The following is a 15,594-nucleotide window of genomic DNA, read 5'->3' as shown; positions in this document are numbered from 1 at the left end:
GACCGTTACGCTCTCGTATATGGTAAAAGGGCGGAGGTAATGCATCGCATCAACATCCACACGAAAATAGCCGAGTATTATCGAATATCCTTGCGGAAATAGGCGAATCAACACGAGTGCAGCCGAAAAATGTCGATTAGGTCGAGAAGGCAAGAGGCAGACTGTCGCTTCGACTGAATGTAGCATCTTTTCCTCCCCAATTTTTGTGAGGAAGAATCGGTGGGCGATCTCGGATAAAATGCCATCACTTTTATTCTGTGGGCCCAAAATGGCCGCCTGTGGCATCGTGTTGAGCATATGGGGAGTCATTATGCTGGTAAGCATTATAATCTTAGTGACATTGCTTGCTAGCTGCAGCTAATGGGATTCTTTTCCAACGGCAGGAATTTTATTTCACCAATATAATTATCGCAAATATTTGTACATTTGGATTTTCATTGATTAAATACATGAATATGTTATAAATATGCAAAAATAGATATGTTATAGATATGTAACTACCTATTTATAAGCAGCCTGTCATAGGGAACATAACAGCAGGTGTCGGAACCATAGCATGTGAAGGCCTTTTAAATACATAATTATCCCTCAGTCTTGCTTAACACCTTGATTTGACCATATAACAACATTCATATAATATAAACATACAGTATAACAATTATAATTATATTATAATTAGGGGTGTAACGATCCATCGATCTGGATCGATACATCGATCCAATAACCAACGATCCAAAGTTGTTGATACAACATGTAAATATCGATATAGACATTTTTTTTAAGATGCACCTTTATTTTAATACTCTCATGTCAGCCACGTTCGTACGCATTTCCGTCAGGCGATGAAGCAACCATTCATATCACTTTATAAGCGCTAAATAATACGCTTTTCATGTGGGACATGGATGTGCCCAAACCGCGCTCTGCTTAGTCTGCTATCTGTGCGGCGTGCGCACGCGTAAACTGAGCTTCCTGCGAAACGCGAGCTTCAGTGACAGGATCAGTGTGAGCACGTCAACCGGGCGCTCCTTAAACTGCGAGCTCTCATGACAAACGCAGAGTGGCTTACATGCGCGATTAATTCAGGCTTCCATCGATATCGTTGCGCATGCGCAATCCATTTCAATTTTACATGAGAATTTGCTATTTAAAAGTACCATGGAGAAGTTCAACCATCATGTGAAACGTCTTGACAACGCCGACATTCTGAACAGCACTAACGAGGGAAACTAACAAGCATCAGTTATAAGACTTTACACATATACACATCAACACCTTTACTAACATTTATCCCAGTTAACTGTAACAGAATTTTTCATTACAACTGTGGAAGTTTATTTTGTTATGGATGTCGCAATGTGTATATAGAGAGCTGGGGGGGTGTAATAGATTGTGTAAAATAGGCACATAATATCGGAATACCGATCGCAGGTCCCTGAATCCAATCGTATCGTGGCAGACTTTGAAGTATCAGCAAATATCGGCTCGCAGACCAAGAGAATCGATTCAAGATCGTATCATGATGAAACGTCCGACTTACACCCCTAATTATAATACACTGCCTGAATTTAAATAAGCAGATACTTAAGAGCCTATGATTGGATCATTATTGCAGTGATTAATATGTTTCAGCTGGCAACAATTCTTTTAACCCTAACTGAAGCAGTGTGTAGCTTCTCATTTCTTAAACAACCATGTCGGAAGACGTATCCCATGGTCTTGGAAAAGATGTTACTGTGCTTCAGAAGGGGCAAATTATTGGACTGCATCAAGCAAAGAAAACAACTAAGTGCTGAAATCACTGGAATTGGGTTAAGAACTGTCCAATGCATTATTAAAACCTAGAAGGATAGTGGTGAACCAGCAGCTTCGCAGAAGAAATGTGGTCGGAAAACAATCTTGAATGATCGTGATCGGAGATCACTAAAACTCTTGAAGTCACATAAAATAAGAGCATTTCCACATGCACAATGTGATGAGAACTCGGGACTAAACAGCTGTGTGACCACAAGAAAGCCACTTGTTAGTGAGGCTAATCGGACAAAACAACTTCAATTTGCTAGGGAGCATAAAGATTGGACTATGGAGCAATGGAAAAAGGTTATGTGGTCTGATGAGTCCAGATTTACCCTGTTCCAAAGCAATGGGCACATCGGGGAGACGCAAAGCTATGTGTGGGTCCTGGTGGGCATGGAAACCTAGCCCATAAAGTTGTAGATTTCCATACACTTGTATGAAATAATTAAATTAAATTGTAATATTTGTAATATTATTATTATTAATATTAATAATAATAATAATAAAACTCTCATCATAATACCATGTTATTTTTCTTATATATAAAAATAATGGTTAAAAGTAAGGTTTTTTTTTCTTTCTCCCCAATTTTTGGTAAGCCCAGTTACCACTACTTACTAGGTCCTCGTGGTGGCACGGTTACTCACCTCAATCCGGGTGGCGGAGGACAAGTCTCAGTTGCCTCCACTTCTGAGACAGTCAATCCACGCATCTTATCACGTGGCTCGCTGTGCATGACACCGCAGAGACTCACAGCATGTGGAGGCTCATGCTATTCTCCGCGATCCACGCACAACTTACCACACGCCCCATTGAGAGCGCGAACCACTAATCGTGACCACGAGGAGGTTACCCCATGTGACTTTACCCTCCCTAGCAACCGGGCCAATTTGGTTGCTTTGGAGACCTGGCTGGAGTCACTCAGCACGCCCTGGATTCGAACTCGTGACTCCAGGGATGGTAGACAACATCAATACTCGCTGAGTTACCCAGGCCACAAAAGTACGTTTTGTATAATAGTTCATTGTCAATTTCTGGGAAAGTTTCCTATGTTTCCTCTTACTATAGGTGCTTGGATACACTACTCAAAAATAAAAGTTAAATGTGATTCATTGATTTCTGTTAGATCCACCCATGTGACGTTATCTGTACGATGTAGACACGTAATATTAACGTTGTAGAGTTTACGGAGTTGAGTGCTGAAATGCCGAAACAAATCTCAATCTATAATTACTTTAAAAAGCCTAAATTGGATCCCCCAACTGAACTACTGCAAGAAATTGAGCCAACCGGGCCGTCTGCTAATGAACCCAGGCCGTCTACTAATGAACCCCAGCCGTCTACTAATGAACCTGGGCTGTCTGCTAATGAACCCGGGCCATCTACTAATGAACCCAGGCTGTCTGCTAATGAACCCAGGCTTTCTGCTAATAAACCCGGGCCGTCTGCTAATGAACCCGGGCTGTCTGTTATTGAACCACCGGCATCAACTTCAAATGACACGGGAAACCTGCAGCGGGATTGTCTTCACTGGACGAGCCACCCATGCAGCCTAATTTGCAACGATTTCCATTTACTACAATATCAGGAAAACAGCGCTGTTTTTTCTCGTAGTGGTATGAGAAACTCAGCTGGTTGGAGTGCAGCATTGCCGGCGATGCGATTTTTTTGTAAAGCCTGCAGGCATTTTACCGAGCGAAGCGAGACAAAATTTTCACGTGATGGATTTAGAGACTGGAAACATCTAAGACAAGCATGCATGAAGCATCAGGTTAGTAAAGGGCACCTAAATGCACAAGCTAAACTGGCTGCTTACAGACAAAGTCATCAACCCAAGGGCAGCGGTACTGTAATGGATCAACTAAACAGAGACCGGCTAAATGCATCTTTTGTGGAAAGAAATCAATTCTTTGAAACACTGAATACTGTTCACAGCTTTAAATTCAAAAGGAGTTACATCCAGATCGGCATTGTTTGGAGTTGGAGAGGTCAGTTGGCACAAGATGGAGCTCCAAATCAGGCTCAATCACTAAGATCCTAATACTACTTGATGCGGTTTTAGAAACACTCGCTGAGTATTCTGAAACCAGCAGTGGTCTAACTAAACTAGAAGCTGACTCTCTTTTGCAACAAATGCAAACAAAAAAGTTCTTGTTTCTTATAGTAACTTTTGGAAAATTCTTTGAGATGAGTGCTTTTGCAACCAAAGGACTCCAGTCTCCTGCTGTATCAGTCACATACTACATTCATTTAATCAAGGGCCTGAAATTAAATCTATAAGAGTTCAGGGGCAATACAAAACATGATTTTGAGAAAGTGCTCCAGCCAAAGCAAGATTTGATGGAAAAACATGGCATCGACAAATGGGATGTCATGTCTTACAAAATTGGCTCCATCAGTTGTCATAAGCACGCTTGGGAAATGTGCCAGCATTAAAAACAATAAAGATTTTATGCATCTTTGGAAGGAGGTGTTAGATCGTCAATTAATGGAGCTGAACAGCCATTTTCATACCAACACTTATGGCTTTATGCATGCTGCTGTAGCCAGTTTACCTGGTTCAAACACTTTTGGAGACCGAGACTCTCTAACAACCGCATGTGTTTATGCAGCAACTAAAACGGAAGTTGGATGCTGGACTGGGGCTCCATCACTCATTGAATTGTTGGATAACTTTCCAAACATGATCAAAATGATACGAGCACTTACAGAACTGTACAAAAGTTGTAGGCACTTGTGAAACATTTTGCATTATGAGGATGTCTTCAAAAATAATGTCATAAAAAGTTTTCATTTATCAGTTAACATCATACAAAGTCCAGTGAACCAAAAAAGGCTAAATCAATATTTGGTGTGACCACATTTGTCTTCAAAACAGCATCAATTCTTGTAGGTACACCTGGACACAGTTTTTCTTGGTTGTTGGCAGAAAGGATGTACCAAGCTTCTTGGAGAATTCGCCACAGTTCTTCTATCTATTTAGGCTGTCTTAGTTTCTTCTGTCTCTTCATGTTATCCCAAACTGACTCGATGTTCAGTGGGGGGCTCTGTGGGGGCCATTCCGTCTTTTGCAGGGCTCCCTGTTCTTCTTTTCTATTCTATTCTATTTGCAAAACGAATGTTTGAGAGTCTAAAATGTGTATTTCCTATTGACACACTAAAGATGAAGATATAAATAACCATCTTAAGACTTTTGCACAGTACTGTATTACTCTGCCAATGACATCATGCAGTGTTGAAAGGCTGTTCTCCACAACAAACCACATAAAAACATGTCTACGGTCCTCTATGCTTACTGTCTGCCTAAGCAATTTATCTCTGCTCTCCTTTGAACGTGAACTGACAGTGACACTCGACTATGATGAGATCATCTCAGTGTTTAACCAAAAGCCCCATCATCTCAGACTGATAATGTAGGATATGTTCTATAGTAAGTACAAACATTTTCTCAATGTTTAGTTTAAAAAATGTTAAACTGTAATTCTGGTTGTGTTCATATTAATTTTGCTTGCTTGTTCAAGTTGTTTTGTGCCATATGCTGCAGTGTAGTAGCCTACAGTGGCTGATGGGAATTTTGCTTGCAATTCTCAAATAATGCGCTTTGCCCACTTTGTTTTATCAAAGCCCATTCCCTCTAAAATTTCTGACCTCCGCCCCTTCGTCAGGGTAAGAAGGGAAGCGCATGAAGCGATGCACCCGTCATGCATAGTGCCCACTGTACAAGCTTCTGGAGGCAGTGTTATGATCTGGGGTTGCTTCAGTTGGTCAGGTCTAGGCTCAGCAACGTTATGCAGCGATAAAATGAAGTCAGCTGACTACCTGAATGTACTGAATGACCAGGTTATCCCATCAATGGATTTTTTCTTCCCTGACAGCACAGGCATATTCCAGGACGACAATGCCAAGATTCATCAGGCTCAAATTGTGAAAGAGTGATTCAGGGAGCATGAGGAATCATTTTCACACATGAATTGGCCACCACAGAGTCCTGATCTTAACCCCATTGAAAGTCTTTGGGATGTGCTGGAGAAGACTTTACGGAGTAGTTCGACTCTCCCGTCATCAATACAAGATCTCGGCCAAAAATGAATGCAACTCTGGACTGAAATAAATGTTGTGATGTTGCATAAGGGTGTCGAAACAATGCCACGATGAATGCGTGCCATAATCAAAGGCGGTCCAACAAAATATTAGAGTATGCAACTTTTTTTTTGGCCAGGCAGTGTAATAAGTTCTTAGGCTCTTTTTATCTTTTATTTTGTGTACTGTATTTTGATAGACATATATGGGGTGTCCTCTCATAATTTTACATTAAAGATTTACAACAAAACTGTTGTTCTCCCCTCTTTTTCAGTCGATGTTGGGGATCTTCTTCTGTGCAAAATCTGCTGTGCTGATTGAAGATGTTCCCTTCACTGAGGAAGACATCCGTGAAGAGTGAGTTCCTCCTCTATCATGTTTTTTTAATTAAGAACAATCTGATCAAATATCTCTTAAAAGACTATTGACTTATGTATAGGCTATATATTGTACATGTATGTATGAATCCATCTCTTACATTCATAGAGTGAGAACTTTTGCACTGATTGGACATTTCCTCATGCAAATGTTAACTGTAAGACTTGATTTGCCCATTATCTTCAACAGCAAGAATCCGCCGCAGATAATTTATGGACTCTACAACCAAGTTGGCATCAACTGCTTCATCGCTGCTGCCATCTACGTAGGTGTTGGCGCGGTGTCATTGTGTCAAGTTCGCCTTAACAAGCGCCAGGAGTACATGGTCACATAAACCCAGACAACTTAATCTTCACTCCAATTATTCCTACATATTTATAAAATATTTGTTAAATCTCAAATCTAGGAGATTTTGTTTTGTTTACTGAAATGGTACACTTGGCAGTTCAGCTTCTGCTATACTGAAAATATTTATTGATATAATTAAAAGGTACAATAATAATTTAAAGATATTATAAAGATGACAAATACATGCTGTTATATGAAGCAATTTATTACTTATGATTTTCATGTAAAATTTGAGAATATTAAATAACTTTCTGTACTTTCCATGTCAAGTAAATAAATAACAGTAGAAATAATGGTACCATGAACCTAAAATTTAGCAGGCAAATGGTTGTCCTCTGATAAATACCTAAAAGTCACTATATGGATCTATATAATAGTAACTGATATTTGTGTAGAATGTATGCGTGTTTGACGAATATTTATTTTATTTATATATAATATTTAAGTGTTTTTGTGGTAATATATGATATTGTCTGTCATTAAGTGTAACCTTTAACCTTTTGCTGTATACTTGGCATGATCACTTCACGATGAACAAGACAACAAGAAGATTATGGAGAATCTATGTTCCCTTCAATAAAATACTGTGGAAAGAAAAAGTATTTTATTTTTCTTTTGACAAAACTTTTCAAAAAGCAATAACAGAAGTAAATATGTAACCTTTTTAAAGACAAATGCTTTGGTACAATTTTACAACAATGGATGTTTATCAGTAAATCACTGGGTTGGTTGTCTGAGTTTCCCTTACATTATGGCTAGGAAACTGTCTCCAAAAAGATCTTGAAACAAGCTGTTTGACCTTAACCATCAGGTCTGCTGCCATATATTACAAAGCAAAGGTCCATTCAATACAAGTTTTATGTCTGTGGATCAAGCATTATCTCACAGGTTCGTCCCAGCTCTCCCAGTTTAACACGGGCGTATTCTGCACGGTTAAGGGCCATCTGGCAGTCTTTTCTGGCGGAGTATGTTGATCCCTCATGAGGCTGACCAGTTGCCACCTTTACTCAAAGAACAGAAAAGAGAAAGTTAGTACAGCACAACAGATCATCTATTTTATAAATGAGAAGGGTCTCTAGTGTCAGTCAAACAGCAGAAAGTTCAAAGATCTCAGACTGTTCAAAACAGTGCTGCCTCTTCCTTGTATAAATCTCCTCGTATACAGTTACTACATTGTATACCAGTGTGAGGACATGTGGACACACACCTGTGTCAGATATCGGATCTGTGCACTGAGTTCACTTTCCACCCTGTTAATGGAGGTCTGGAACTGATTCAGTTGTCGGTCTAATAAACTTGCATTGGACTTCTCTTTGGAAAGCTCTAGCACGATAGTTCCTGAAAGACAGATTTTAATAATATAATTTCTAGAAATATCAGTACAATATATTTTATCCTTTTTAATGACTTGTGTATGAATTACGCCAAGAATTTGTAATATAATGAAAGTCAAATCCAAGGTCAGAAGTTGATAAAGAGCTTGAACTTATGGGTCATTGATTAATAAGGTTGTCTGAGGTGATATAAAAAAAAAAAAAAAAAAAGAAACATTTAGCTTAAAACACGTGAAGTTTGTAGAAATGTAATCTATCGTCCAATTTTGTTTCTTAAATATTTGAAAAACATTTCACCTTTTCTACAATAAAAATATAAATAAAAAAAAAAGGTATTTTACAATAATTTCCTTGCACCTTAAATATGAGTGTACACAACAATCATTAATTTCAAAAACAGTTTTCAAACATATTTTAAGGTAAAAATCTATTTTTACAAATATTTTTATTCATGTTAAATTTGAGTCAAGAATATCAAGAGGTTCTCAAACTGGCAACCTACATGTTGGTTACACCACATGATTGATTTGATGGACTAAAGTTTTTAAAATATGAACAATATTTTAAAACAAATGTTGAAGAAACAATAATAAAAGATCATTCTGCTTTATTCATGCAAACATTTTTTATTCAAGAATTTTAGCTTTTAAGCTTTTAATAAGACAAATATACACTACCGGTCAAAAGTTTTGAAACACATTCTTTATTATTATTATTATTATTTTTTTTTTTTTTTTCACATTTAGAATAATGGTAAAGTCTTCAAAACTATGGAATAACAAATGGAAACTATGGAATATGGACGAATCCCAGTTGCCTCCGCGTCTGAGACAGTCAACCCGCGAATCTTATCACGTGGCGCGTGTGGAGGCTTCACGCCATCCACCGCGGCAACCACGCTCAATTCACCATGCGCCCCACCGAGAACAAACCACATTATAGCGACCACGAGGAGGTTACCCCATGTGACTCTACCCTCCCTAGCAACCGGGCCAATTTGGTTGCTTAGGAGACCTGGCTGGAGTCACTCAGCACGCCCTGGGATTCGAACTAGCGAACTCCAGGGGTGGTAGCCAGCGTATTTTACCACTGAGCTACCCAGACCCCCTGCAGACATGTACTCTTGACATTTTCTCAGGAGTTCCCATCTATGTTGGACACTTATTGGCTACTTTTCTTTATTATTTGGTCCAAGTCATCAATTTCATTAACTTCTTTTTGTAATTAAATTTTAGTTTTATAATGAAATTAATTTGGTGACACAAATATATTTTTGTCTACAAAACTAATTTCAAACATCTAAGCATATGCCTTCAGATCAAAAGATTTTTAAGATCGTGAGAAACATTTCAGTCAAGCGTTTCAAAACTTTTGACCGGTAGTGTATATATTATTTACACATCTACATACATACACTGGCGGCCAAAAGTTTGGAATAATGTACAGATTTTGCTGTTTCAGAAGGAAATTGGTACTTTAATTCACCAAAGTGGCATTCAGCTGATCACAAAGTATAGTCAGGACATTACTGATGTAAAAAACAGCACCATCACTATTTGAAAAAAAACAACAACAAAAAAAAGCCATTTTTGATCAAATCTAGACAGGCCCCATTTCCAGCAGCCATCACTCCAACATCTTATCCTTGAGTAATCATGCTAAATTGCTAATTTGGTACTAGGGAAAAAAAAAAAAAAAAAAAAAAAATCACTTGCCATTATATCAAACACAGCTGAAAGCTATTTAGTTCATTAAATGAAGCTTAACATTGTCTTAGTGTTTGTTTTTAGTTGTTACAGTATGCAATAGACTGGCTTGTCTTAAGGTCAATATTATATTATTAATTCAAAAATGGCAAAAAAAAAAAAAAAAAAAAAAAAACTTTCTCTAGAAACTCAGTCAATCATTGTTTTGAGGAATGAATACTATACAATGCTTGAAATTGCCAAAAAACTGAAGATTTCATACAAAGGTGTACACTACAGTTATCAAAGACAAAGGACAACTGGCTCTAACAAGGACAGAAAGAGATGTGGAAGGCCAGATGTACAACCAGTTTCATGTACAACAGTAAAGAGAAGACTCAGAAAGAGAAGGGGTGCAGGCTTTAAGGGAAGAAGTGCAAAGAAAAAGCCACATTTGAAACAGAAAAACAAAAAGGTTAGAGTGGAGGAGGTCACGTGACGCCATGCGAGGAACGGACGTGTGAACGATGAGCTCTGCGCACTTTGCTAATTTTATTACTATTTGTGTCAAACCAGTGAGATTCGATACACCCTGATTCTTAACTGTTCTAGGAAGACAATGTCAAAAAAAAAAAAAAATCCTCAGACTCTGGAGATATAAAAAAAAAGACAGTTACGTGCTCGGGTCGATTCCCCTGAGATACAGGCCGAAAGCCCCAGACTCAATTCGGACGGTGAACTGAAAGACATCCGGTGTGAATTAATGAATGTATCTGCAATGCTGACGAAGGCTGTTGCAGACTTGGAGGATCTTGCTGTAATACGTTGATCGATTACTTCCATGTAGATGAAATTCTCCGAGTTGGTTACAAGATTGTCGAAGTCGAGGAACGGATTATCTGGAGTCATCGGAGAGGGAATTAGCTGCTAATCCGCTAGCGACCAAGTCAGGCTTGGAACGTGTTTGGGAAAAACTGGAGGATTTGGAGAATCGTAACTGACAAAACAACGTCCGAATTGTTGGAATTCCTGAGCATGAGGAAGGCCTAGATATGGTAAAATTCCTAGATGAGCGCTCCCCGAGTCTGCTCGACATAACAGGCCATAAGCTGGAAATTGAGCAAGCTCACAGATCTGCGGAGGGAGACAGGCCCCGATCAATTCTGGCAAAATTTCTGAGATCATCTGATAAAGATCTTGTGTTACGCGAGGCGAGGAGTAAAGGAAGGCTTTCTTGGAAGAACCATAGCATTTTCTTGTACCCAGACTTTGTGAATTCGACAAGAGAGAAACGTGATTGATTCAAGGAATGCAAAAATCTCTTACAATCAACAGCAGATCGCTTTTGCACTGATGTTTCCGGCCAAACGGAGAATAGATACTAAGGATGGCCGCAAAGTATTTACATGTCCCCAGCAAGCATTATCCTTCATAAAGACAATCTTCATGTTGCCACCTAGTGGACCTGTCTCATTGAACATATACTTGACTGTTTGAGGAAGCTGAGTGCCTTTTTTTGTTTCTTTTTGTGCTGGTTCCGCCTAGCGGCTGGAGTTTGTTTTGTGTAGAATCATTTCTTCGGGACAGCTTGTGGATAAATCTGCTCGTTTTGGGTGCTTATGGCTCCTGTTGGCTGGAGTTGGTTTTGGCCAAAGAACTGAACAGCCCAGTTTTTTTTTTTTTTTTTGTTTTTTTTTTGTGCTGTTCCGCTAGCGGCTGGAGCTTGTTTTGTGGAGGAACACACCTTCGAAACAGTTAGGAGGATGAATCTTCATGTTTTTTTTTTTTTTTGTGTTTTGTGTGTGTGTGTTTATTTTGCTTACTGGCTGGAGTCTGTTTTATAGATTATCTTCTATTGTGTAATTCTGTATAACAAACTTTTTTTATAGAAACACCGGACTTGAGCCATCTGATGGCAAAGTTGTCGCGGGTCTCTCGTAGGCGTACATGGACCATTTGAGTTTAGAGGGATGTACACCGGTTGGCGCTGTCATTATCACTGGGATAATGCGCACATTTTATGCGCATGGGGGGGTGTTCAGGGTTTGACTGTTGCACTAATGGGGAATGTGGTCTTTATAATTTTATTTTTGACACAATCTATTTTGTCTAATATGTCAAAATGTAAAATGTTAATATGAGTGGATTGTCTCTCACCACATGGAATGCGAATGGTTTGGAGCACCGAATCAAAAGAAGGAAGGTTATTTCTTTTCTTAAATGTAAGAAATATGATACAGTGCTTCTTCAAGAAACGCATCTTTCCCCACAGGAAGCTGAAAAATTTGGGAAGATATAGGCTGGACAAGTTTTCTTTAGTGCTGGCTCAAGTAAGAGCAGGGGAGTCATTACACTGATAAGTAAACATCTAAAATTCAAATGTCTTAGATTAAAGATAAATTAGGAAGAGTCATTATTGTTTTAGCAGAAATTCAGAGGCAAAGGTTGATGTTGGCTAATATTTATGCACCTAACATTGATGATCAGGGCTTTTTTATAGACCTTGAAGGGATGTTGCAAGCTGCTGGCACCCCTCACGATAAAATATTGGGAGGAGACTTTAATCTATTGATGGACTCAAGTCCTTGATCATAGTGAAGCAAAAGTGTGTAAGCCCCCTAGAGCAACACTGACGCTTAACAGAATGTGTAAAATCTTGGTCTTGCAGATATTTGGAGACTTTTGAACCCATCTGGTAGGGACTATAATTTTTCTTTTCTTCAGTCCATAAAATGTATTCTAGAATAGATTTTTTTATTTTTTTTTATTATTTCATCTGTTGTTGATTACTCAATTGGAAACTTTTTTCCAAGTCTCAGATCATGCCCTAGTGAGTTTAGAGGTGTTGCCACATACGGAGAAAAAGAAATCATATAGTTGGTGCTTTAATGTATCCCTTTTGCTAAATCCTGAATTTCAACAAATGTTAAAGGCTGAAATCAATGTTTATATGGAGACCAACTGTACCCTCTGTGGGTGTGGCTTGGGAGGCACTTAAGGCGGTTCTTAGGGGCTGGATCATACAGTATGCCTCATTCATCAATAAATCCAAAGCACGAGAACTCGTGGAGTTGGAAGGAAACATTAAAAGTGCCGAGGCAGAGCTGAAGCGCCGAATGTCATCTGATGGCCTCAGAGAAAGTAGGGAAGCTTTTGGCTAGATATATAAAACAGATAGAGTCTTTTTCTACCATTCCCTCAGTGAAATTTACTGGTGGTGAAATATTTACCTCGGCCATTAATATTAATAATGCTTTTAAAGAATTCTATCTTGATCTCTATAGTTCCATGTCTTCATCTACTGATGAAGATGTTAGAAATTTTGTGGAACCATTAGAACTCCCTAAATTGGCGACTGAGCCAAAACAATTCTCTTGATTCTGAGATAACCTTGGAGGAGCTTGGCGAGATAATTAAAGCCTTGCCTACAGGCAAGTCTCCGGGGCCAGACGGTTTTGCTGCCGATTTGTTTTTTAGATCTTATGCTACAGAACTGGCTCCACTTTTGTTAGAAGTTTATACAGAATCATTAAAGAATGGAAAGCTTCCACCAACCATGACACAAGCCCAGATCGATCTGATTCTTAAAAAGGACAAAGATCCAAGCGAGTGCAAGAGTTACTGTCCAATTTATATATATATCAAATCAACATTTAGTGTCCTCAGTGTCCAGAATGTTTAATATGGAGCTTTAACTTCTATCAAGAGAGTATGGGAGAAAGATTTAATCTTGGTATTGGAGGAAGGAGTGTGGGCTAGGATTTAAAAAACATCAAGTCTGCATCTAGAGAAGCAAGGGTGTGCCTTATGCAATTCAAGATTATACATCGGTTCTATTGGTCCTCCTCTAGATTGTATAGGCTTGGTCTTAAAAGACACCCACCAGCTGGCGATGCCAATTGAAGGATGGAGATATGGCCCATGTTTTTTGGTGATGTGTTAAGATCCAGGAATTTGGATGAAGGTTCAGAGTGTTGTGTGTGACGTGTTGGGCACTCGGATTTCATTTTGCCCCAGACTCTGTGTTTTGGGCGATGGAGAGGTATCGATGCGGGGAATAAAACGTAAAGAACTGGGTCCTGACAAGTGTGATGATTGCCAGACAGATTGTTTTGAGGGTATGGAAGTTGGCTGGAGCGCCCCCATTTCAGGAGTGGAGCACGGAGATGGGGAGGGTGGCAACACATGAGGAAATGGTATTTCGTAGACTGGGTAATTTGGATTTGTTTGTTGGGAAATGGGGCAAGTGGTTGGCGTTCTTGGAGGGCTCTCGGGAAGAGGTAGCGGAGAGAGAGATTTAGATGTAGATGTGTGTGATTATATATTTTTTTATAATTCTTTAATTTTTATTTATTTCTGTGTGAATATGTTCATGTGACCACAGGAGTGTTTGTTGGGGTGGGGATTAAATGTTGATTCAATGTACATATATATAATGTTTTGTTTTTTGTGTCTTCTGTGGGACTCAATAAAAATGTTAATCACAAAAAAAGAAAAGGTTAGAGTGGGCAAAGAAACAGACATTGTACAACAGATAATTGGAAAAGTGTGTTATGGATCTTAACCCCATTGAGCTTTTGTGGGATCGGCTGGACTGTAAGGTGCGTGAGAAGTGCCAGACAAGACAGCCACATCTATGGCAAGTACTACAGGAGTGTGGGGTGAAATGTCACCTGAGTATCTGGACAAACTGACAGCTAGAATGCCAAGGATCTGCAAAGCTGTCATTGCTGCACGTGGAGAATTTTTTGATGAGAACACTTTGAAGTGGTTTAAGAAGTTCTGCATATCTTTTTCAAATTGTAATAGTAATTTTTCACGTTATTAATGTCCTGACTATACACTGTGATCAGTTGAATGCCACTTTGGTAAATAAAAGTACCAACTTTGCATAAGAGCAGAATCTGTACATTATTCTAAACGTTTGGCCACCAGTGTGTGTGTATAAATATATATAAATTATTATTACCATCTCTGAATGGTTACACCACATGGCATGTTTTAAGCCCCAGAGAAAAAATAAATAAAATTACTTTGAACTCAGTAAAACATGCTTGTCATAGTAGACGTGTAGTCAAGTAATTGTTCTGTGTGAATTTCATTTTTAATGTATTTTTGAATAACTAACAGATCCGGACAAAAAAATGAGCTTCACGTCATTGACCCTTAAATTTATTCATGACTTTACACACTAAAAAAATGGATGACTAATAATTTACAATTGTAACCAAAATGGTAACCGTTTTTTGCCTAAATGTTAAAACAACAACAAATAAAAATGGTGGGTAAACCCACCATTGTCATCAAAAACATTACTTTCATAAATATCCTAAAACTGTCTTAAACATTCTGAAGAAAATCCTATATTAACTCATTTTGGTAACATAAAGTGTCGCAGTCGGATTCACGGTAGCAGTTTGGTGGAAACTATCATGGTAAATATTTGACCCCAGACCTGCGCTCTGTAGCACTAAAGCGATCTCTTTCTCCACATCCTCCAGTGCTCTCAACCTGTCATTAGCCATTCCGACCACACAACCTACAAACAGAGCAAATAAAAACAATCTCATATCGACAGAGCAACTGCAGCACAGCATGACAATTTGATAAGCACGCGTAAGATAACACAAGTTAGCTATGAAATCAAGGAATTTAACTGTCGATAAACTAAACAGAAACACACTCTTTAAACGTATATGTTCGTAAAGTAATTTAAAGTTACTTACATCTACGACTATGCCCAGAGCGCTAAATGTGATAAAATATCCCACTGGCAATGCAACACTGTTGTACACAAAGCAGTTTCAGAGCTAGAGTACGGCAGCCGCAGAAGGTCAAAATACTCTTTTTAAGTCAAACGCGAATCCTGCCGGCTGCCACAGAAAACAGACCATGGCTGATATTTAATCAGTAGTTATTGCGATTTGCGCACCATCTGGAGGAAATTTCTAGCAATAATGAGTTGTTTAGAA

General features: G+C 38.7%; 2 protein-coding genes across 2 annotated transcripts; one reads left to right on the top strand and one right to left on the bottom strand.

Annotated features, from left to right (window-relative positions):
• Positions 1–117: 117 nt before the first annotated feature.
• On the top strand, positions 118–7,054 carry LOC127433784 (ribonuclease kappa-B-like). The gene is made up of 3 exons (XM_051685980.1): positions 118–316; positions 6,152–6,234; positions 6,445–7,054. The coding sequence occupies exons 1-3, from the start codon at positions 239–241 to the stop codon at positions 6,587–6,589; spliced, it is 306 nt and encodes a 101-aa protein (XP_051541940.1). The 5' UTR covers positions 118–238; the 3' UTR covers positions 6,590–7,054.
• A 138-nt stretch (positions 7,055–7,192) lies between these two features.
• On the bottom strand, positions 7,193–15,448 carry LOC127433783 (mediator of RNA polymerase II transcription subunit 11). The gene is made up of 4 exons (XM_051685979.1): positions 15,349–15,448; positions 15,078–15,161; positions 7,811–7,941; positions 7,193–7,604 (listed from the first exon to the last, which is right to left on the bottom strand). Exons 2-4 carry the CDS (start codon positions 15,145–15,147, stop codon positions 7,461–7,463), a joined length of 345 nt encoding a protein of 114 aa, XP_051541939.1. The 5' UTR covers positions 15,148–15,161; positions 15,349–15,448; the 3' UTR covers positions 7,193–7,460.
• Between the last annotated feature and the right edge of the window lie 146 nt (positions 15,449–15,594).

The sequence above is a fragment of the Myxocyprinus asiaticus genome, chromosome 43, assembly GCF_019703515.2.
Source record: "Myxocyprinus asiaticus isolate MX2 ecotype Aquarium Trade chromosome 43, UBuf_Myxa_2, whole genome shotgun sequence".
NCBI lineage: Eukaryota > Metazoa > Chordata > Actinopteri > Cypriniformes > Catostomidae > Myxocyprinus > Myxocyprinus asiaticus.
This window is presented reverse-complemented; position numbering and strand designations above follow the sequence as displayed.